Source organism: Callorhinus ursinus, unplaced genomic scaffold (assembly GCF_003265705.2).
Source record: "Callorhinus ursinus isolate GAN/ISIS: 27379988/994484 unplaced genomic scaffold, GSC_fseal_2.0 scaffold22, whole genome shotgun sequence".
Classification (NCBI taxonomy): Eukaryota; Metazoa; Chordata; class Mammalia; order Carnivora; family Otariidae; genus Callorhinus; species Callorhinus ursinus.
Window position 1 is genome coordinate 14,478,482 of NW_027397084.1, and position 25,035 is coordinate 14,503,516.

Here is a 25,035-nt window from a genome sequence, read left to right on the forward strand (position 1 = left end):
CGTTCCCAATGAGCAATGGGTATCTTACTTTGTGCTGTGCAATTTGTTCCTCAAGTTTAGACGCCTGCGTTCCTATGGGCTCGCAATTCGCCAGCCTCTTTTCTATGGTTGTAAGCCACTCATTCAATGGTTCTAGGGTTTCATGAAATTGCTGTGCTACCACCGAGATACCTTCCAACTGACGATTCCTATACAAGTGCCAAGACAGAGGTCAGTTAGGGATGAAGAATGTGTGAAATATTCAACAAAAATCTTTACTCATGCTCTTGCCTTCGAAATATTTTTTGTGAAAACATCTAGAAGGTTAAAGTTAAGATCTCTCACATTTAAAGGACATGCTAAAATAGTTCTCCTACTAAATAAAATTAAAAGTGAACCACAGACCAATCTCAAGTACCTAAATCTTATGAAACTCTTGAGAAATTTGGTTACAATACTTACAATAATAATAGCTGGATAATAGTAATACCAAATGTTATAGTAACAATAAGAGCAATAATAATGACAATAAATATAACAATTTATTGAACACATAATCTGCATCAAGCCCTGTTCTAAGTGTTTTATATATTAATTAACTTCAATCAGAGCACCAGTTACTGCAATTGCCTTAATCAACTGGTCAAAATTGGATTCAAATTTTGAAGACCTCCTATAGCTAACCCCCCCATGGAATGAATAGGGATTCCTACTAAAGTTGTGTGTCAGGTATATTCTCCACAACCCCCTCACCCCAAGTACAGTGTCAAGTATATTTCCCAAAAGGAACAGTTAATATTTATGGATTAAAATATCATGAAAGGAGAGAAATATTCTTCAGACTTTTACTTGTTTGAAATATACTTTTATATAATTTGAAATGCTTCTAGAAAACCCATTGCTTCCTCAGTTAAAAAAGGTACCTTGAAAGTGAAAACCTACTTCCCTTGGGGTCAGTTTTCACCTAGGGCAAGAGATTGTGCTGGTCTCTATACTGAGAACCTGACTCAGTATCAAATCCTGGGACCAAGAGTTGTTGTCATAACTTTTTATCATGTTTGATTCTTAGGGAGTCACATGATTTAAGAAATTCACTTTCTATGGAGACCAAAGGAATTCTAGAAAATTGGCACATGCTACTGAATACAATTTCTGTATCATTTTATCACAAACTACATATTCCTATAAGTCTTAAAACTTTCAGATGAAACACATTTGATCTTTAAAAAATGAATAAAATGACAATAATATTTTTGACTTCTGAATTATCACTACATTCAAATATCCAATCATCTAGAATCAGTGAAAATAAATTATTTTGCCACTAAGTTTAGTTTACCTTGATTTAAATTGTGTGTGATGTTATTAAACTGTGCAGGAATCATAGTATGACACTACCCTTCCATTTAATACCATTGTGAGGAAGGTTTAGGATAAGAATTTATTAAACTGTGTAGGAATCATAATATGACCACTACCCTTCCATTTGATACCATTGTGAGGAAGGTTTAGGACAAGAAAGCCATTGTGGTAGTAAAGCAGGGATCTAGACATTCATTCATTTATTTTTTATTTTTTTTTAAGATTTCATTTTATTTATTTGAGAGAGAGAGAATGAGAGATAGAGAGCACGAGAGGGAAGAGGGTCAGAGGGAGAAGCAAACTCCCTGCAGAGCAGGGAGTCTGATGTGGGACTCGATCCCGGGACTCCAGGATCATGACCTGAGCTGAAGGCAGTCGCTTAACCAACTGAGCCACCCAGGTGCCCTCATTCATTTATTTTTTACAAAGTACCTAGAGTATGTCCCACGGCAGCCAGGGCACAATGTCCTGGGCATTACACAGAAGGATAATCTCCTGAAACATACTAAAGGTCATGGAGCTTTTAGCCTCCTTAGGAGCATGTTACTCCATGGTCCTTCCTACAACTATAATTAATTCTACTCCGATATTCAAGATTAGACAAATCCTTCTCTTCACCATTGTAGTTCCAAAGAAGGTAGCCATTTATGGAAATAATCATTCTGTTCAGTGGTTCATTTATTTTCAACTCAACCAGTCTATGTGGCTATGGTTACACTTCAGTGTAGCTACTACTCAACACTGGTCAATGTGATGCCAACATGGAGAATGAAAAAAATGTAATTAAAAAACAGGTTGACTGCATGCCCTGCAGACCATGCTCCAGACCTCTTAGCCTTCACAAACACCACAGCACCCTTCCATCTACTTCGTTTCTTAGCTAACTCCTAGTCCTTTAAAACACAGCTTAACTGTCATTTCCCTGCCCCCAGACTCAGTTCTTCCTATTATACGCTTCCACAACACCCTACGTTTTTGCTCTGAAACCTCACATTTGTCATTACTTTCCAATGGCTATAAAACTCTACTAGACTGTACCCTGAGGACCTAGACGAGCTGTCCAGCTCACCTCTATAACCCAAGGCCTCGCTCTGTGCCTGATGCACAGCAGGCGGGCAGTCACTATGTCATAAATAAATTACTCCTGAGGGAATCATTTTTCTTAAAATAAAGAGCTGAAATTATTTGGTGACTCCAAGACCTTACCATTAAAGGAATGAAGAGACAGGGCCCACGGCCCCTGCTCCCTGTTCACGTACACAGTAAACATAGGAAAATGACGATTTGAAGAAAAGCATTATCAAAACGCAAACATTCAGCAGGAAAGCCTTTGCTGCTGGAAGTATCTAAGTTACCTCGTTTCAGCTTCATTAAGCAATGCCTCCCATCTACTATCCAAGAGACTCAGCTGTTTCAAAATCTTCACTTTATCCGCAGGTTCTGCTGCTGCAGCAATTTTTTCTCCTTCTCGTTTGATGACATCCACAGTGGATCTGCGGTCGTCCAACAATCTTTGGAGTAGCTTGAGACAGAACATTCAATACCAAAAGCAAAAGGGGTGGCATGGGGAGTAAAGGAATAATTGTGTTAACTAATGGAAAACGCAGTCTAAGTACTTTTCATACATGACAATACGTATTTTGTATGGATTCACATAAAAAAGAAGTAGGATTTTAAAAATAACTCATTTTGTTTAGTGCTTCATTGCTATTGTGTCAGACACTGTGATTGGGGCTTTTCATAACAGATAAAACTAATATTGATAAGGCCATTAAGCCCATTCATTATTAATTTTTTTAATATAAAATAATGGGGTGGAAGGTGCCACTGAAGGATAACTGAACTGCACTGGAAGTACAAAATCCCCTTTATTGGAATAAAATGGGAACCCCCTAAACCTTCAATGATCACCTGTCCTACTGAGACAAGATTATAAATCATTACTGTTCTCAACACCTTTCCCCATGTTAAACAAACCATTATAGACAGGGGAGCTGAGACTCAGACCAAGTTCACAAGCTAGTGAGGCTCAAACTTGAGGCCCCTGCCTCTCTTTACTAGGTGGAACTAGCTCCTAAAATCCTTCATGAGGCTGGAAACCCAAAAAGAGCCTCGGAATATCATCTCCAAAAGGAACAGAAAGAGGATGGAATAAGTCAGAAATCCCCAAAGCTGGCTAAATAAGACTAGCATTTCAGGATTTAGCAGCAGAAAAAAAATCCAATTTAATTCTAAGCAAATATTTCAAAAAAGCCTGGGATGGAATGTTTGACAGTAGCCAGAACTCAGGATTACCTTGCTCTAATCTAATCAAAATGATTCTTTCATGAGTAAGTGCTAAGCACAGGGACTGTGTTAATAGCAGGGAGGAAGGCACAGGTATATGAAATGCTAAATACTTCTTCACTGCTTCCTTAATCTGATCCTGACTGATAGTTAAGGATTAAAGAAATGCACAGTTACCTCGGGGTAAGAAGCTAGAAGAGTATCCTCTCACTTTCATTTTGGGACCACCAAATCAGGTGGTAAGAGGAACACGTTTAAAAAGAAGGGGAAGACATGCCAACTCTCTTGATACAGGTTACAGTCATTGTAAAATCAAGGTACAACAGGTGAGTTAGGCAGTAAAGACAACTAATTAAATGGATTACTTCTGATAAACTTTAATAGCAAAGCCTCTAGCAATTAAGAAAGCAAAATCAACAAATACGTTCTGTTGGCTAAACATAGGTCATTGACTTTGGGAGAATAACAGAGGTCTAAATTAAATACTGAACGGCAGCAGTTATATTATTATATATAATATTATATTATACTTATTAAATATACATTACTTTGTTACCTATTATATATTATGTATATATTATTTAAAAATCATGCAAATGCAATGTGTTTCCTGTTATATTTCTATAATCCTTATCTCTAAATCTATTTCTCACAGGTTAATTCCCAATACCCTAGAATCTTCAAAGAATTTTTAGCAGGAGTACTGAATGTCAAAACTAAATTAAACCTCTTGATCCATTCCCTTCTTTTTTAAAGTTCCACACAGGAAAAATCTTACCAATATGCTGTGTGGTAGGCCCCTCCCATATGCCATTTCAAGTCATGGCTGACAAATTGTCTGAAAATGTCACTAAATGCTTCCTAACTGACCACCACCATCAGGAGCACAACATTTTTTTTTTGTATGTTATCATCCCTCTAACAAGTGGGTCTTTCTTTCCAACTTGGTCTTCTATTAGTAGTGTCAAAAGACACAACAGCATATTCCTTAGCATATACAAATCAAATATTTGCTTCTTTAGCACAGGCTGAGTCACAAGAAACTGCCTGTATTTAACCTATAAATAAGGAGTGAGAAATACAGGCTTCCAGTTATGGAATGAGTAAGTCATGGGGATGAAAGGCACAGCACAGGAAATATAGTCAATGGTACTGTAATAGCGTCGTATGGTGACCAATAGTAGTTCACACTTGTGGGGAACGTAGCATAACATAGAGATTGTTGAATCACACTATACTGTACACCTGAAACTTATGTAACTTTGTCAACTATACTTTTTTTAAAAAGCCCATTTCATACAGATCGATCTAATATATTAAGAAGATGGTATTTCTGCCAAAGTCACCTTTTCAGTGAGTGAGGCTTTCCTCGACTACCCTATTGGAAACTGCACACACACACACACACACACACAACTCCACCCCAGCACTTCCTGTCCTCCTTCCTTGCTCTGGCACTTCCTAATTCTTCTTTATATATCACTTGATAACTTAGCACAACTTACTTACTTCTACTGTCTCCCCCTCTTCCTCCCTGCCCACTAAACCTTAAAGTCAATGAGGAACATTCATCTTTTCTATTTAGTGACTATCTCCAGCACCTGAAACAATGTCGGACCCATGGCAGATGTTCAGTAAATACTTGTTGAATGACTAAAAAATAACGTCCAGAGCATCAATAACCAGTCAACTAGAATATTCTGTTAATACAAAGAGAGTCATGAGGACAATTTTTACTCTCATTACGGTTTGACATGAAACACAACACAAAAGTATCACTGACTTACCTTCTGCTCTTGTATCTGGGCCTTCACCACTTTGTACTCGGCTGACGGGGGCTTCTGATTGGCCACCAGCTCCTCGGTGTCCACCATCCAGCTGAGCAGGGACTCCAGGGCATCCTGGAACCGCCCACAGTGCAGCAGGGCCTCCTGCAGCTGGGCTGCTCGCTGAGCCACCTGCAAAGTTGCAGTTGCATCAACTTGTTTATTTGTTTCCTAAAAAATGAAATTTGCCCACCAGCCACCACTTTTCATGCTCATCTTCCCATCTGGTCACAAATTTTCTTTTCCTTTTCACTTAAAATCTGCCCAAAGCATTGACAGTGGGCAGGACTGTGGTGGAAAGGAGTCAAAGTCTAGCAAGCAAGCCAAGAAGAAAAGGTTTCCATCCCAAACAGTAATGTAAAAGATGAAATCGTTGAGATTTTGGAAATACCAAATACATTTATGGTTAGCCATGAATAATTCAAGTATTATAAGGTTACTGAAACAATGCCTAATTCATTTTTATCAGTATCCTTTTGATTGATTTTTTACTTCCTACTGATGAATATTTTAAAAGACTACGCTAAAAAAAAAAACTATTATAGTAGAGAGAAACAGATTTATATTTTGCTAAGCAAAATACCTGTAAAGTATCCGATTAAATTCTGCTAGCTCCAAGTCCTAGAGTCCTTTTTTGACAAACCAGGGCCTTTGTATTCTAGTAAATGGAGTCTCTGTGTTCTACAGAGAGATATCCTATTGCCCTTCTCACAGATCTTTTTCTTCAGGACTGAAAAAGTAGTTGGCAAGATATTTCAAGTACCACACAATACATTTACACCTGACACTATATTCCAATTGTGTTTGAAGGGCACAACAATATGAATCAGACTTTAAAGAATGATAAATGTGCTTTTGAGATCTGGCAACAATTGCTTAAGATTTCAAAGCAGAGAAAACTACAAGAACAAAAACCACCACCACCAGATGAGCACTGCCACCCCATAACAACGTTCTGATCATTTACATCATGTGAAGGGCTGCCATTGTGTTTCAGCATTATCTCCTTAAGGTATCAGAGAATTATTTTCCAGGGTTTTCCCTCATGGACATTTAGAAAGAGGTGGGATCTACATCTCGTAAGTAAAATATTTAGAGTTAAGAGTCTATAGCGAGGGTAGTAAAGCCTTTAGCCCAAGGCTGACAGAGACACAGTTGCTTTCACCTGCACAGTGTGACCTATTATATGGCGTAAATTAGTTGCCAAAATTTGAAAATTAAGTTTCACCGAAAAAGTGAGATGTCCAGTTCCTTTGAAAGTAAGTAGACTAGGGTATCAGCTTCTGGGGCACCTGGGTGGCTCAGACGGTTAAGCATCTGCCTTCGGCTCAGGTCATGATCCCGGGGTCCTGGGATCAAGCCCCACATCGGGCTCCCTGCTGAGCGGGGAGCCTGCTTCTCCCTCTCCCTCTGCTTTCCGCTTCCCCTGCTTGTATACTCTCTCTCTCTCTCTCTCTCTCTCTGTCAAAAATAAATAAAATCTTAAAAAAAAAAGAAAGAAAGAAAGAAAGTAGACTCTCTGACAAAAGTAAACCTAGATCCCTACATGTAATGATGTGCTGGAGGCTAGGTACTGCCTGTACATTTGAAGGTGTATCTGCTCCCTCAACACAAGGTCATGGATCATGGGCCCCCTGCCATCACACTGGCACTACTGTGTCTCTCTCAAAGTCAAGAGAATGACAGGCAGAGGTCCTATTTCACTCAGCTCACTTCTGTCATTATGCTGCCCACTGACCACCTGCAGGCATCTTGAGTTTAGACCATCCAGTTTACAGCAATATAAAAAGGCAGGCATGTGTAGGGAAGTGTAGCTATTAGAAATATGATTAGTTGTCATAACAAATGCTAGAGAATAAATAATCAACAGAAATAATAACAAAGAGGATGAAGAAACTACCTTCTTATTGAGAGTCTTCCAGCGTGCATTGACATCGTCCAGGTCATGCTCCAAACCCTGTGTGCTGGTGCTTTTAGCAGCACTCTGAATAAGGCCTTGACCTAACCAGTTTACATCTTGCTGTTTAACCTGCAAAGGTTCTATCTCTTCTTTTTGGAATACCTGTGGTTGGAAGAGCAATAATTTATACAAATTATCTAACAACCACCAAATATAAACATTTGTTCAAGTAGCAGGTATCCAGTATTACAGGTAAAAATAATTTTTGTTATCTCATCATATGTCACAGCTACCTTATGAATAACAGTAAGAATAAACTAAGTGTAAATTTATAATATCATCAAAATCACCCAGGAATTTTAAAGAATGATATTCTAAGTACCTTTAATCAGATTACCTATAAAACCAAGAAAAGAGTTTATCTGTCCTCTCTCTATTGCTTCATTAGCATAAAACTAGATAATTTCTATCATTCCTATTTAACTCTAGTGGAAAAGGTACGGAAAATGCCAAGGAGCAAAATGATAAGATGGGCCTGAGAAAAGCCTTACTGGGCAAGGAGCTTTATGAGCTCCTCTAGGGATACCTGCTTTTAGCAGGCAACTGCTGAAGTTTGAGACTCAAATTGGAAATGAAGGTCAACAACAAAGTGCTGAGGGGAGTCAAGAGGCCGATCTATAGCTTGCCAGCGAGGCCAAAATACAGAGCTAGGAAAAGAGAAGGCATGTCGGCAGGCACTACAATAGAATGGGTCCCTACCCACCCAGCCCCTCAATGCCTATCAAGACACCAGTGGCCTTACAAGAGCACAGAGCCCTCACCCCTTGAACGTGCTCATACATTTCATGTCGCCAGCACAGCAAGTCTGGTTACTCTCTGGTCACTCCCTTCACTGCCAGCCATTTGCCAGAACTCTCCCTCCGACTCTCAGTCCCATCCAATTTACGGTACCCAAATGACTGTAACTGCCAAAAAATCTCATGCGCTAGAGTAAAATGCAAGTTCCACGAGAGCAGAAATTTCTGTTTTCCTTATAGTGGTTCTATGTCCTGGAGCTACTACAGTACCTAGCATGTAATACGTACCCCATAATTATTTGCTGGATGAGTATCAGTACAGAAAAATTATATTTCCATAATGGCATGGATGACATTAACCCCACAAAGGGATTATACTGATAGTACATCAACTCTTTCATAGAGATACAAATGTTTTAAATATAGGGCCTAAGAGATGCCATAAAGAAAATTAACTTAACAAAGGAAGGAAAGTCTCAGCTAGATATTAAAACAAGACAAGTTTGGGGTTTGAGTCATTATACTACAGGGCACGATATATCAATAGTCCAAGTAAATGAACAATTAACAGAATATATGAAAACATTAAAAAGGCAAATAACAAAATAGTACTTAAAAAATTACAGACACCTTATGGAAAGTAATTTTTAAAGATGTAGAGGCTACAAGAGAAACTCTTCCGATCTGGCCTGAGGCATGGCACTCAAGATAGTCCTGTGCTATTGCATGAATGAGGAAATTTAGAAATAGCAAACAAATAAATGATCATTTCCCTTAAAAGTCTCCTCTCAGCTAAAAGCCCAAGCTGCTGCTTCTACATAAAATCCTTACAGACAATTTCCGCACTGGCTCATTGTTTCTATATAACAGTACTATAAATTAGAACAGTCAATTACACATAACCAAAGAAATAAGAACTCAAATCACTGAGGAAAAAAAATTATCTTTCATATTTTTTAAAATGTATTGTTACCTAATAAGTCAATATAAAGTTGCAGCAAGGTGGTGAAAACAGAATTTGGTACTATCATTCTACTTCTTTTCTTTTCTTTACCACTTCTAGGAACTAACAGCTATGGATATGTTTTGCTACTTACAGAAAAGAATGGGGAATGGTAAGAAAGCTGCTACTTCCTAATTCCAGGAACTTGCCAGGGAAAAATTCTACTCTCCCTCTCAGATAACGTTCAGGACAAAAAATTTAATATAATGTTCTAGTAAATTGCCTTCACCTCTCATTTTGGTTTTAAAGAAATTAATTTTAGCGTTGCGTACCAGAGTAGGTCTGGGTGAGTCTGTGTAATTTTCTAAAGTGCTACAAAAAAATATGTTATGGGTTAAAAAAGAGAAATACTGAAGACTCTATATATTCTTAAGAGTTTAATTGCTTTCTAACAAATAAACTGCAAAATCCTTTACATAAAAAAAAAGTGCTTTTAAGCTTTTAACCTAGTATGCCATTTAACATGTGCTCAAGGAAAAGGTAAAGCTGACTGGAGCAATTTTTTCGTAGGCTGGAAAGAGGATGTTTTTTGATACTGTCTAAATTCCTTATCTCTCAGTGGTAACAAATACCTCAGAAGAGAGGCTTTCCCACTGATCTAACCCATAAACACACAAGCACAAAGCTTAAAATAAAATAAAATTACCTCTGAGGCAAAGTTTACCAGAAGAGCTTAGTAAAAATACCAAAATAGCTGAACTTCAATCTGAGTGGGAAGAAAATAATTACAGGCTTGACCAACAACCCTTACTTAGGACAAGGCTGCACCCTTTACTTTCTTACCTCATTCACCGCTCACAAGTTAGGAGCTATAACGACTGCAAAACACAGCACAACTTCTCTACTTCCACATTCAGAGCTACTGAGAGAAGATTTCCAGCACGTTTAAAATGTCCTTAATTTGAGCAGACTACTTCGCAGACCACAACAGTATAATACTGTGTGTTTGTACCTCCGTGACTAGGCCTGGCCAACCTTAATAAATCCAAAATAACTCCCCTCAAGTGGCAGTGTCTTAAACCACAATTTGTGGGAAAGCCTAATAATGTTAACATAAACTCCCAGGGGAAGCATTCTAAACGCAGGGAAACAGCCACCACCTGCACAATCAACAGGACTCTAAACAGCAGGGCATAATCATTCTTCTAAAAAAAATGGTCCCTAATTAATTTGTTATAATGATCAACTTATCAATACCTGGAACCTTGTAGGGTACTCGGCAAACCCCCAAAATATAAGACTGGATCTGAGCATTATTAGAAACACTAGTGACCACTTTAAAACAGACCCACAAACTACTCGCACTGCAGAGTTTCACATTCCCGTTAATTACCTGAACTGACTGAAAGCCATTACAGACTGGGTCCAATACTCCTGCCTGGGCCCTTGCTTTTCGGGGAGCTGCTTGCTTTCTTACTGGTATGAATTTCGGGGAACACTTCCTGTGGACCACCTCCATCTCCTGGGCAGAAAGGGGCACCTCCACTTCCTCTTTAGATGCTACGTTGGATTCTTCTGGATCATATGGTGTCAACAGTGTCACGTTTCTTACTAAACTGGTGCTACCACAACCTGCATCATTTCCCTCCAGATCTGTGAGAGAGAGATGTAAAACCTCAGAAGAATCTTTCACCAGTTCCCTACTTTGTGCTGTGATCTGAGAACCTCCTGGTCCATATGTTTTCCCTTCGTCTCCAGGCTTAGAAATACACTGGCTTTCTCCATCTCTTGGCGTAATTAAGAGATCACACTTAACAGTGCTCTCTTTCAAATCATTCTGCAGGCAGCAATTTTCACCATGGATTTCCCTTTGACCACTGACACATTTTGTTTCCTCTAGTGGAGAAACATCATGTAAAATCATTCTGAAATTTTCATCAGGGTGGGCACTTCTACATGAAAGCAATGGGATTTTCTGTTCACTAATGGAATAAACAGAAAAGAATGGTCTGTATTGCTCTGCTATATGAATATCTTCAGCAGAAGACAAGCTTCTAATTCGTGACTGGTCTCCTGTTAAAATGCCCTGTTTTTCTTCCCTCTCTGCTGGAGGGCTACATAACCCAGAGTCATCCTCCTCCGACGTTAGAGAATTAGTACCCCATCTGCACTTGCTGGCCTTGGTAACAGCATCTGACATATCAGTAGGTTCAATAAAAGAGCTTTCACTTTTGTTTGCATAATCCACAAAATTGGCTGGGACAAACATTCGCCATGACCGTCTATGTTCTTTCTTCTCTGCATGGGATTTGGCTTTGGGTAATCCTGTGGTTCGAATGATATCGCTATTTAACTTGAGCGCATCAAAGATCATCTTTTCATCTAGTTTGTTAGCTTCACGACCTCTCAGCTCAAATACACTGGAAGAAGCAAGGGCACCGTTAGAGCATAAAGAACTAACATCCAGTGTTCTGTGACTGTAGGGTAAAGTCCGATCTGTAAAATGCCTGGAAGACAGGCTACCCTTTGAACCAGAGTCTATCTGTTCATTTAGTCTAACAGTGTCATAGATTGACCGCTGTGGGACGTAACAGTCTTCAATATTCAGGTCCTCCTCTTCTTCACCTTTCCCTACACATGGGGGATTCTGACGTAAACAGTCTGGTCTGCTGAGTGGCTTCCCCATTTTGTAGACAGTTAAAACAAATATTGCAGCTCTTGACAAAGAAAATAAGAAGGAAGGTAAAGCATCTTTCAGAAAAGTATACTTCTGACCAGAGCTATAAAGTGTCCTCAGCATAAAGACATATGCTCAAATAATACAGGTCGTGATCTATGAGGTGTTTATAAGGTCATCATCATCATCAGTGCATCACTCTAAATGCAACTATCCTTTTTACCTGGTTGTTTTTAAAATGATTCTAAAAAATAAAGTGCATCAAGAACACAGAACAGAAATCTCCTTCCTCCCCCTTCCCCAGGCCCCCAAGTTCCCAATCACACACTCCAAAACAGAAAACAAAACAAAACAAAACACACACTTAACAGTGGCTCAAACAATCAAAACATTCCATTGTCAGTCCATTTCCCTTTTTAGTCTAATTTTGCATCTGAGATTTCCAGGTTAAAATTTCCAAATGAGCCAGCATTTTTAACAGGCTGAATGTTAATATCGGTAGAACTCTGTTTAACTGTAATCCACTTAAGGATGGCTTGCAAAACTCCATCTCCTTTATAAATAAACCATGCTTCAGAAACTTAAAAGACAAACACAGGGACCATGTATTGTTCAGATCAAGGCACAAAACAAATCTTCAGAGAAAAATAAGTTGTCTAATGCTGTTAAGAAAGTTAAAATCTTCTTTTACTTTTTTTGGGTGTAGCTATAAATAATCTTGATTCAAAAGGCAGTTTTTCTTCCCATATTAAGCTTCTTCGAGGCTACCCAAAGGAAAAAAAAAAAAATAGACTTTTGGACAGCCAAGCCAGGACAATCCAGCAACTGTTTAAAGTAAACAGAAAGCACGGGGTACTATAATCTCCCCTTAAAAAAAAAAAAAAAAGTCATTTCCAAAGAGTCTTATCTGATCTTCCTTAAGGCTTATTCCACCTGAGGAAACTGCAGCAAAGAAGAGCTCCGGGTTTCCTCTAAGGCACAAGCAGCACAATTCACAATCGGCTGAAAACCGAGACTACTCTAGCCTTTGAAACTGACCAACTGTGGCCGCGGTTTGGCTTTCATTTCAGCTACAGCTGGAGAGAGGCAGAGGTGGCCGGTGGCGGAGGCAGAGAAGGAACTCCAGCAGGGAGGTCCTGCGCTGTCCCCAGCTCCTCCGGGCAGTGCGGTCCCCGGCAGGCATCCTCCCGAGCCAGGGCGCTTCCAGCAACGCCCTCTCTCTTCAGGCACAGCTGCTCCGTCCCTTTGCCGAGCCGCGCTCTGGGCAGGCTGCTTGCTCTATCACTTCGCTGCTACGCCCTCCCACGACTTAACTTCGCAGTCATCTTTTTCTTTGACTCCTGGCCTCCTCTCGGGAGCAGGAGAGCTGTTTCAGGGGGAGGTACCTCGAGGCCGGGAGGCTGCAATGCAACAGCTTGGTGGTGACATCAGCGCACCTCAGACCCAGTCCCGGAACTGGGGAGAGGGGCCACTCGGGTTCAGAGAGCCCCGAAATCCCACCAATACGTAGTTCAAAATGGGGAGGGATCTGAAGGGCTTGCAGAGGCAGAACCTGACACCAGGGACTCCCTGAAGAAAACCTTTTGTGAACGCTCGTCGCCGTGCTCATTTGAATATTAAATGGAGGGGAAAAGGGCTAGACAGGTCCCCTTCAGTTGAAACCACACCCTCAAACGACACCTCACACGCTGCAGTTGCAGACTCTGTTTCAGTAGCATTTGCGATGCAAAGTTCAGATTACTTTGAGTCCAGTGTTGAGTCATTCCTTTTTAAAGCCCAAGTTGAAGTCTAACTGTTCTCCAGGGTAAATTATTCCTAGGGGCACAGCCCTGAGCACTGCTGACATGAATATCAGTAGTTACTAATAACCACCCAGGTCCCTGGAGCTTAATGCAAGGCCCAGGCAAAGATCAAGGACAGCCAGTGACTCTGGATATTTAATAAACAAAATCACATCCGCAGATTGTTATCTATACTGAACACTCTTTAAAAACACTGTTTGGAAATAAATTCAGCAAGACAAACCTAAACCTTTGCAGGAAAAATTAGTAGTATTATTTAAATAAATAAAATCTATCCATTCTTTATTTTACAAAATAAGCAACACTAACAGAGTAGCAGATACAGTTACAAATAAAGGCAGATTTTTTTTCTCAATCTCACAAAATAATCATTTGAACATAAATAAAACTGTGTTGACCTGAAGAAGGCAGTTCTAGTTAAAAAAATAACCTTATATACATTCTCTGGTAATTTTAGAGAAAAGATGTGGCAGGGAACTTTTGTACTTTTAATGAGAAAACATTATTCTAAAATTATTTTTATAAACTTAAGAATTGAATCTTTAAAAACAAAACAAAACCTATCTCTAACCAGAACTCTATAGGTAATAACACCCATTCAACAATTATTTGATGCAATTCAGTATGTGGCCATCATTAAGTTGGGAAAAGAAAATAATATATATCTATATATAGCCATTTATAAAGAAAAATATGTATAAAAATATCTATCAGTATCAGAGTATCAATGCCCATTTTTCATAGCCAAGTAGTGAACTATAATAACAAGCCCTTGATCCTACGGTACTTGAGCACAGAGGCTGTTCTGAGGTGCTAGTAATAAGAAAAAGAAAAAAGTGCACACAGTTACCATGTTTGAACAGTAGACTGGGCACTAGGCTGAGGATTATGACAGACCAAGGGTTTTACTCCCAACTGCCCCTATCCTGATATGTAAGACTGGAAAGCTACTTATTCATGGCAATATTAATATTCAAGTTTTCATGCAATGTGGATGAGTACTTTTCCCTAAACATCCTGAGATCCTCATAGAACTTTTCATAAGAATTGCCCTAAAAAAAAAAAAAGAATGGCCCTAATTCACCTTAGACTCTTAACTCTGAATCATTATCACAATATTATTTTGGCTTTATAGAGAGCTAAGAAGAGCAATGTGTAACTTTCACATTTGAGGTAGATAGTGCATTTTTAAATTTACATTTTTAAACTACATATATAATTCATTCATAAATTCAAGCATTCATCAAAAAAAGTACTATCTACCAAACACCACAGTAAGCACTGGCAAAACACTGGTGCATGGAGATTCAGCACCACTGTCCTTATACAACTTATAGTACAGTGGAGATTATGGGTGAGAAAATAGGCAAAATACACAGTCTGGAAGTAAGGAATGTTATGAAAAAATGCCCTCTGGTGATTATGTTTAAGTATATGCCATTTATTTAATAACCAAATTCCTATTTTATTCAACTAATTTCAACTAATTCTACAAATGATAATCCTAATAATTCTGATTCAAGTTAAAATTTGAACGATTAATAATATATTGGTATTTATGACAATTATATACATACACACATGTGTGTGTATATATACATATATACACACATATCTATGTATACATGTATGTATATATCTTTGTTACTTAAAACCACATTCCAGGGGTGCCTGGGTGGCTCAGTCGGTGAAGCATCCAACTCTTGATTTCAATTCAGGTCATGGTCTCAGAGTTTTGAGATCGAGCCTGGCGTCTGGCTCCATGCTGGATATGGAGCCTCTTTAAGATTCTCTCTCTCCCTCTCCTTCTGCCCCGCCCCACCCTCAGAAAAAAAAAAAAAAATCACACCCCAAGGGTGTATCTGGATAACTAAAGAACGCTTACATTTTTAGAGCAAAACTAGACTGGTTTATCTTTCCCTCCCAAATTTGATTTATACACCTACTTTAAATGTTATAGTCTCTAATGTTAATAAAATTAAGATATATAATACATATCTTATACATTATAAAGATATATAGATATAAAGATATGTAAAACTTAAATATTAATCATTATATCTAGACCTCTCACATTTTCATAATACACAATGAATAAAATGAACAAAGTTTTTCTGAAAAATAGTCAACACTATTATTTCATACATACAGAAATCATGTTAAATGTTCCCAAAATGTGACTTTACTTACTTTATGTTGCCTACTAGATATACTTTAGCTAAAGTATCTTCTAAAGGCAGATGGTTTTGGAGAAGTACACAAATTCTAACTGCATAATAGCAAAATAGTACCACTTTCTCGTTTTCTATTTTTTTTTTAAGATTTTATTTATTTACTTGAGAGAGAGAATGAGAGAGAGAGAGAGCATGAGAGGGGGGAGGGTCAGAGGGAGAAGCGGACTCCCCGCTGAGCAGGGAGTCTGATGTGGAACTTGATCCCGGGACTCCAGGATCATGACTTGAGCCGAAGGCAGTCGCTTAACCAACTGAGCCACCCAGGCGCCCTCGTTTTCTATTTCTAAAGTGAAATTAAGTCATTGAAAAATAAAGTTCTCGAAAAATCTTATCACTAAGTGCAACAATCCATTTCATAGAAAAGCTAAAGACTAATTTTACCAACTGAAACATGGAGTTTTTAGGGCTGAAAGATTGGTAATACTAAGAAATTCAAGGTGCAGTAAGTGGAGAATATGTGAATAAATGTAATATTATCCATGAAAATTGACAAAAGTATTTTCCTGGCCCAACAGCTAGCTACTTCGGATCAGAAGCCAAACAAGAGATACATGGTTTGTTGGGTTTTTTGTTTTTTGCTTTTTTTTTTTTGCTATGATACAAAAATAAGCCTTCAGAGCAACAATTTCTGTTCTTTCTAAAACAGACCATTAGATAATGAAAACTGAAAGAATCCCATGTTTTTAGTTTCCAAACTAATAAACATCTTCACATAAATAACTAAAGGATTTTCGAGGATATTTATCAGATGAATATGCAATATTTTAATAGAAATAGTTTATATTCAAAAGAAAGTAGGATATGAGAACCTACCACAAAAGAAAACAACTTCAAAAACACTTAACAGACTTACTGTCTGATCTTGATGGGAATTTATCTTGATGTGAATGTCAGGCTATAGTTTTAATAGGCACTTGCTATTTTTCCTGTAAGTTACTACAATACTATTTTTCCTCTATCTTCAATACGGTTTTCAGATGATAGCAGATAAAAAATACTCTGTAACAGAAAATGATTCTATATATAACACTGTTAATTGAAATATATGCATATGTGCATATATAATTCTAAAAGTTAAAGTTTTTTTTAAAGCCTTCCAACAAGCAAAAACCAATGTATCTGTTAATGATCCCATTCAACATCCTTCAGAAAACCAAAAACCAAACCAAAAAAAATGAAAACACTTTTCATACTAAAACACTACTAAAAGAAATAAAGTAGTCTTGAAATGTGAGCAACAGGATATGTGAGCACGAGACATTTTCTCAGGGTATCCTGGTTCCTGGACAGCTCCAAAAGCTTTTCAGTTAACTTTACAATCACAGTATTTACCTCTCTGAGACATTATTTAATGAATGATTACAGACCCAGGCAACCATTTAAAAACATTTACAGGTCAAATTTTCTTAACAAGAAACCAATATATAATTTCATAACCACAAAACAAATTCTCTCTCTCACATACACAGACACACTCACACCTTTAAGCCACTTTCCACATTAATAAATTATGTAGATCACCTTTATGTAAGGGAGGTCTATGATAATGACAGTAGATGCTATAGTTTGGCACTTTGGGGGGATCCCTTTAAAATGGTGATATAGTTTTATCCCATTAACAACAACAAAAAAAAAAAAGAGAGAGAGAGAAAGAAAAGAAAAAAAATCCCCCTCCCCATATAAAATCTCTGGCTAAAACTGCCCTCATAACAACCTACTTTAATTCCCAATCTTAAATAAAGCAATAGAAGAGAGGACCACACAGCATAAAGAGTACTGTGTTACTTAGCAAAAGCAGAAAGAGAACACATATTGCCCAGGTTCCCTTTAGATGACCCTTACAGGATAGTAGATCTTTGTGTTTGATGTAGGAAAGAGGGCACCCATGTTCTGCTAGTTTTTGTGAGTGAGAATATGAGGTATTACAATATCTCAGATCAGCTCTAGCTCTCTGTAGCTTGGTGTGGTGGTCTCTGCTTGGGTGGGACTTCTCTCTTGCCCAGCGTGTATGATATTCTTTCTTCCTAAAATCTTAAATGCCACATTGATGCTAGCTGATTAAATGATGTGACCTTCCCATAAGGCCCATGCATCATGTTGTGGTTTCTACAGTGAAAATATTTTCATTTTTAAAAATACCAGAGGAAGATATCGTGCAACTGCCTTGCTAATCTAGTCATATTAACAGAAATCCAGTCAAGTAAGTAAGAATTTTTTTTTCCCTAAGAAAAACCTTCTACAACAGCTTTATTTCATTTCCTCTTGTTCTCAACAAAAAAGGGGAACAATTCGCCACGGGCCTCTATATAACAATATGGGCACACTTAAAACCCATTATGTTAAAGCATTCTGTGGACAGTTCAGTTTTATCTTTAAAAATGTGGTGACATCACAGAGGTTGTTTTAGGATCATTTCATAAATATCGTAGGAAGGTATTTGGAAAGTGATTTATTTCAGCAATACTATTTACAAATAGGGCTCCAACTGCCTTGTTTCTGCAGCCTCATGATCCCTGGCATTTTAGCTCACCCACTATTCACATGAAGACACCTGGGTTAAACAATGCCTTCACCTGGACCAGAGAACATGTATCACAGTGTATGAGGCAGGTGTTCTGGTCTTTGTCTATGGTTTTGGTTTGGCCTGAACATTTTCTGCTCTATGTAATTCTATTTCAATTTTGAAAATAAAATCAGTTTAGAGAGGCTTTGTACTGGTGATACGTTATTTGTGGGGACAAACTGAATTACAATTTGGGGCAGCAACAGAGTGGTTCTGTTCTGAGGCAAGCCTTTTTACCATGGCCTAGATAGAGGCGGGAAGGGTATATATTTAGCTAGGATGTGACTGTATATGTTCATTAAAACATCAAGTTTCTTTGATCTTCACTGAAATTAAATCAATTCAATATGGTGATAGCGATTACTTTGTGATGATCAGAAGATCTGACTGGCTGTTGATGACATCACAGGAACTGCTGGGACATGTTCCTTGTATAGAGCTGGTTACATGTGTCTTTGATAAATAAAAATGTGGAAATATTAATATTACTTAATAATGTAGTTTAGATTTGAAAATAATGTTAAGCTAGTAATCTTAATAGAAAACACCTTAATAGAAAACACCTCACACTTCATACATTTTAGTCCAGTGACTAATATTTAGAAGTCAGAAAACATATGGTAAACAGAACTCATACAATCAAATAATTTAAAAACTTTAATCTAACACAAAAGGTAATACCAATCTATTTTCAAAAACTTGGAACAGCTTTCACAGACAGTGAATTAGGACATTTGGTTCAAAATAGCATTTGCTTTTAATCATGTTTGGGTTGGTATCTTAAACATGAATTAATTTTGAACTTTCAAGGATATTAACTGCTATTTCTTAGGTTAATTTTTAGGAAAAAAAAACAGAAGCAGAGAAGTCTGTTTTACCTAATTTAAATAATCCATTCCACTCCCAGTGAATATAAGGCACCCTCTACCAAGTAAGTGGGTAATAGCTACTAAGTTTCAGTCCTACTCTGAATTTTATATTATGAAAAATTATTATAAGATTCTATCCATGATATTAGGTTAAACTAAAGCTACCTGATAGAGTAATGTCAAACTGGATTACATTGCAAAGTCTATAATAAAAATAGACCCAGTACTTCAGGGCTCCTTCTGTTTTATTTTTAGAAATTATAAAAATAACTCTTTTTAGCAGACTATTATTATTATATTAATAATACAGATTATTCTACTTGAAAAAATTTTCAATCTTCCTAAAATATTACGTTAAAACTAATGTCCAACAAAAACCAAATTAAGATCTGAGTTGTACACAAATTGATTTGCCACTTGAGTCAAGGAAGACTCACTTAGACAATGACAAGTTTGGTTCTCTGGATCAGCAGAGGTGGTGGTAGTCAACCCCATTGCCATGAACATTACAGCATCTCCACACTGGTTTCCAAGGCAATTCCACACACATTTATCTCGTTTTTCTCATAGCAGCCAGTTTTATGGAACACTTACATTAGGTGGGTATTGCTAGTTTTTGGACTGAAATGAACAACAGCTAGTTACTTAGGCCACCCAAATTTGGCTACAGCAGAGATGTTTTAAAATTTCCCAGAGAAAATACCAGATGTACATCATGAGCCATCAAGTTGACACAAAACACTGCATTATTTCTACCAAAACATCCAAGTGGTGACACTTACTACCTGCGTGACCTTGGGCAAGTCACCTAAGCCCTGGCTCTCAGCTTCCTTACACTAAGATGGGGATAATAATAGCATCCATGTCTCAGGACTATTAACAGGATTAAAGACAGAGTTTACAGTAATGCTTGACACACAGTAAGCCCTCAATAAATATTAATTGTTATAACTGCTTTTTTTAGAACATACACACACACACACACAAATAAATAGAATTAGTGATTGTGTATGCTACCATCTTTATTTACCATAATAACATTCTTGTTATTTTTTCCCCTCTGGTCCTGGAATATATTAAATGCAGACGATTTGTCCACTTGGAAACTTTTATTCTAGTCACTGGGTCTCAAAACACTGAAGTTATGTCAAGATGTTCTTCATTACTAAATTTCATTAAAATCAATCAACTCCCTCCAAAGTAATCAGAAAAGAGACAACACAGCATGCTAAGTGGTTTATTTGAGAAGAAATGACCACTTTATTTCTCTCCACAATCAAATAAAACAAGCTCTGTAACCATTAATGGTAATGATGCTTTAGTGCTTTTGAGTTTGCAAAAACACATTCAATGCAATGGTGAGAGAGCTCCTCCTACCTTGCTTTTTCTTACTTTCAAAAGAACTCTATATAGAGAGCCACATTTTTCACTGTACTCATGCCTGGGAACACAAAGAGGCAGGCATCTATAAGCAGCAGTACCAATATTATTACTCTGGCCCATTTTCTTACAAGTGGTTGAAGTAGTTTTTTTTTCTACACAAATTCACAGAAAATCCAGAGAAATGATAAAAAGTTTCACAAAGGCACTGAACATGCTTCAATTTCACTAGGACAAAGGCGACTTGATCACTGTCATTTAAGCTGAATATTCAAATTTTGTCAGGGTTCTACAGAAAACTCCACTCACTCATCAAACTCTCCCCAAGACTCTGAGGCAGCCAGGGCCACAGAACTTTGTTTTTCTACTAGCGAATTCTCATGTGTGAAATCTCAATTTTGCAAACCAGAAACTGGAAAGTCTGACAGGCTAATTAAGGAAGTAAAGTCAACACTATGGTAGTAGCCTTTGTGAAAATTCATTAAGGGAAACCTCCCTAAAATGGGGCTGGGAAGTTCAGCAGGGGGAGCTCTCATGCCTGACCACTCAGTCCTCAATTGACATCCAACAGGAAGAGGCAGAGCTCGCGTGTGGATACTACGTCATTGCCGCGCAGACAGGAGGAAGAGAGGCTTACCTCCACCTCCCCGAACCTCCACAACAGTCCAGCTGATGAGAGACGGTCACAACTCAGCCAGTGAGAAGTCACTATCCTCTCAAATCCCAGTGAACTCCAATGGACGTTTTGTTTATAACAGCCTTCCCAACGTCTAGCTATCCTCTATCAAAGGCTATTCCTCTCCTCTGTTCTCCAGACTTGCCTATGCTTTTGCCGTAGCTTGCCTGTCCCATGCTGCAATTCTCAAATAAACCCATCTTTTGCTGGCAAAATAACTGGCAGTTTTACTTTTTAAGGTTAACATTTTCTTCACTTTCAAAAATCAGTATCTATACAGAATCACAGATTTTTTAAGCCCTGAAGGAACTGGGCCTTAAAGGCATTTTTTTTTTTTGCCTCTCATTTTTTTTAATTTTTTTATAAACAACAAATAACCATAATAGTAATAAGAAAAAGAAGTTATTTTTCAAAACTCAGTCACCTGAATAATGTTATTAAAGATGAGCAAAGGAAACACTATGTCAAATATAACAGCATAGAATTTGCTAGTGCATCTGACTCATATTCATTTCTCATGGGAAACAATCGATAGTTTTGCAAATGCTACTTTTATCTGGTCTTATTTTATTCTTTATGGGCAAATGGTGGGACTTACTGTCATACCAGTCCCTACTGCAACATAAAACATACTTCGTGACTAGAACAAGACCCATGCTAACCCCAAAGATTTGTATCAGTCCCATGCAGCAAATTCTTGATAGCTAGGACCCCCTCTGTGCAGGGTTGAACCTGTCTCTGTCCATTGTGGAGATGCAACTTCTGCCCTTACTATCATAAATGAGGTCAAATCCAGTGACACGGAACATGGCCTACCATTTTTATCTAATATTCCCTTTATTAAGCCTCACTCCATGCTATCAAGTAGCAGACATTTCTGGCACCGAGGAACTTGCAGTCCAATCAAAAATATTTTATTCCTAATCCTCTGGAGCATGAGCCCAAGATCTGTGTTTTATAAAACCAGGATTACGACATGGAACTCCACTCTGCCTTTAAAAATATGAACTTTTGGAAGAAAAAGTTTACAAAAGAAATTAAATTAAGAAGGATAAGAAGACTATAAAAAGGGAAAGAGGAGGGAAAGACCATAATTCACCATTTAAATAACATGCTGGGAGACAAACATGAAGAGAACAAGCTTTTTATGTTATAGACTGGCCTCTGCCCTAGAGTTTAAAACATGGCTCTGCTCACTTCAGATGTCAGTTGTGAATGACATCAGAAACAGACCCTACAATGTTAGTTTCAGGCTCGCCTACAACTTTTCAAGCACCCTTTGGCCTCTTGGTATTATCTCAGGTCTTATCCTATGAGGGCCCAAATCCCCAGGAGGCTTGGAAATCTCCACATGCCTGGATATTACCCCCATATGGGCTCATTCAGGCTCAAAAGCTGCATGACAGCCATATTAGAAGGCTCTACAAAATAGGCAGTCTCCTTTCTGTACCAATTCTAAATTTCTTTTAATAATAAAAAATAAAAAATTATTTTTCTAGTAAAAAACAGTAAAAATATGAAATAAAAATTTTCTTTAAAAATTTTTTTAAAAACGGTAAAAATGAAGAATTCCCTACCTTGAACACATCAAGCTGTTGGTTAATTGTCTCTGTTTCCATACCAACAGGGCCTTGAGACTCTTCATGTTCTTCAGCCTTCTGAAGCAGAGTAGAAAACTCCTTCAGTTTGCTGTAGAATTCTTCAAGACGTCCAATTGTCCCTTCAACCTGCTCTTCTCGGGCTTGAGCTCGGTCCAGTAACTTGTTGCATTGTTTGCTTAAAGCTTCCAAGTCCCTTTTGATTCCAATGAGATCAGGCGAAGTCTCTTCCATGGCCAGCATCATCTTGCAGGTTTTATTAGCATTGTCGTTGCTGGCTATGAGGGCTTCCAGTTTCTTCAGAAAAGCTTTAATTGCCTCCTTCTGCTTTTGCAAGGTTTCTACGTCTCTCCCCACTGGGGCCATGCTATCCAGTTCGTCATCGAACTCTGCAAACTGAGAAAACATTTCTCGGATGGTATTCTGGAAATGCCCAATGCCCTGAAGCTTGGTTTCCAAGAACGAACACCTTTCATCAACCAGCTGATTCAGTGTACTATGTTCTTGAGCTAAGGTTTCTGCTTGTAATAAAATATCAGAGGTTCCCTTTGAGTCTGAGGCTTCTACCACGAGGTCCTGGGCAAGTCCTTTGACCAAATCTACCTGATGTTTCATGGTCTGAAGTGCCTTCTGCTGGGTCTGCAACACAGTCAGGTACTTGTTACTGTAGGCCTGGGGTCCTAAGGAATCATGGACGTCCAGCTGTTCCTTTGCACACTCAAGCTGCCTTTTAGCTTCTTTGGAAACTTCTTGAAATTCCTTAAACTTCTGGGCCATGTTCTCTAGAGAGAGTTTCTTACTGTGAAGTTGTTCAGTGACCATGTCTACTTTCTGGATCAGTGATTTATTCTCATCTGTGACAACCTCTTTATCTACCTCACAGACACTAAGCAAGCTGTTGGCTGCGTTGTTAAGCAGTTCTACCATCCCCAAGTGTTGGTTCATTTCCTTCTGCAGAGCCTTTAACTTGGCCATAGCATTCTCTGTTTCAGCAGGATCCAAGCAAAATTTTATTTCCCCCAGGTTATTCTGACATTTGTCTATCCATGGCCGGAGAGTCTCTACATGCTCTTGATACTTGAGGGCTTTTTCCAGTGAATCTTTTACCTTGTCTTCTTGTTCTTTCACCTGCTTATTAAACCCATCCCAGCTGGTTTTAATTGTGTTAAGTTGTGACTGTAAGGCTGCCTTCTCAGACCCTTGTGTTTTTAGTAAGAGATTTTCACCTTCCACAATGGTTTTTTCATAAACATGCGACTGAGCAGACAGAGTTTTACTAAAGTCTTTCTGATCTTTAATTAATGACTCCAAGACATCGAGTTTGGCTGATATTGGGGGAGAACGGTTATGCTCTTCTTTCTTTGTATCCAGCCAAACCTGAAAATCTCGCGACATTTGCTGAAATTGGTGAGAGCTCGCACAGGCTGACTGAAGGTGCTGAATGTGATTCTCTAAAAATGAAATCACAGACATGTTTATTTTACCTTAAAATGTAATCTAGTCTATGTAAAGCCAAGACAAAAACCATCAGATAAATGGGCAGCACTGTCTAAAAGGGAAATGACTTGCCCACTTGTGTGGTTTTTACACAAACATGAAGGCCCCACTCAGCAGCACAGAGGAACTGCATGGGTTCAGGTTCCGGCTCAACCTCCCAGGAGCTGCTAGACCCTGGACGGATGATTAAACCTCTGAGCCTCATCTCCCCGGGTGGCAAAATTAATAGAAGCTGCCGTGGCAATTAAATGATAGTACATGTAAAGTTCTCAGCCTAATGCTCGTCACATGAAAGTGATCATAATAGTAATCATCATCATCATCATCAGAGCCAATATTATCAATATCCCATCAAAATAAAGGAGTAGGTCTGAAATCGTTGCTACGATCAACAGTTCCAGTCAATTAAAAAAATATGTAAACTGAGTATTTACTAGTTGCCAGGCACTTAGCGTTACTTTTCAAACAGAACAAACACAGTAGCCAAATGTGCTGTCCTCCAGCAGGCCTGCCTCGCGTGAGGAGCTCCTGCCTGCCGCCTCTGAGCCCCACGGGCGCACCTGTCACAGAATCAAGGCCAAGGGGGCGAGAGAAGAACCTAGGGCCCAGTGCTTCTCTTCCACACATTTCTCTAGAAAAGCTTTCT

General features: G+C 38.4%; 1 protein-coding gene across 25 annotated transcripts in view; it reads right to left on the minus strand.

Moving 5' to 3' along the window:
* DST (dystonin) overlaps positions 1 to 25,035 on the minus strand; it is a 478,114-nt gene that overhangs the window by 71,534 nt on the left and 381,545 nt on the right. For all 25 annotated transcript variants that reach the window (XM_073905137.1, XM_073905154.1, XM_073905136.1 and 22 more), the window contains 5 exons: positions 22,872 to 24,343; positions 7,354 to 7,515; positions 5,415 to 5,585; positions 2,697 to 2,863; positions 29 to 188 (listed from right to left, as the gene is read on the minus strand). In XM_073905137.1, coding sequence (XP_073761238.1) covers positions 29 to 188; positions 2,697 to 2,863; positions 5,415 to 5,585; positions 7,354 to 7,515; positions 22,872 to 24,343 — 2,132 coding nt within the window. The remainder of the gene's footprint in view (positions 1 to 28; positions 189 to 2,696; positions 2,864 to 5,414; positions 5,586 to 7,353; positions 7,516 to 22,871; positions 24,344 to 25,035) is intronic.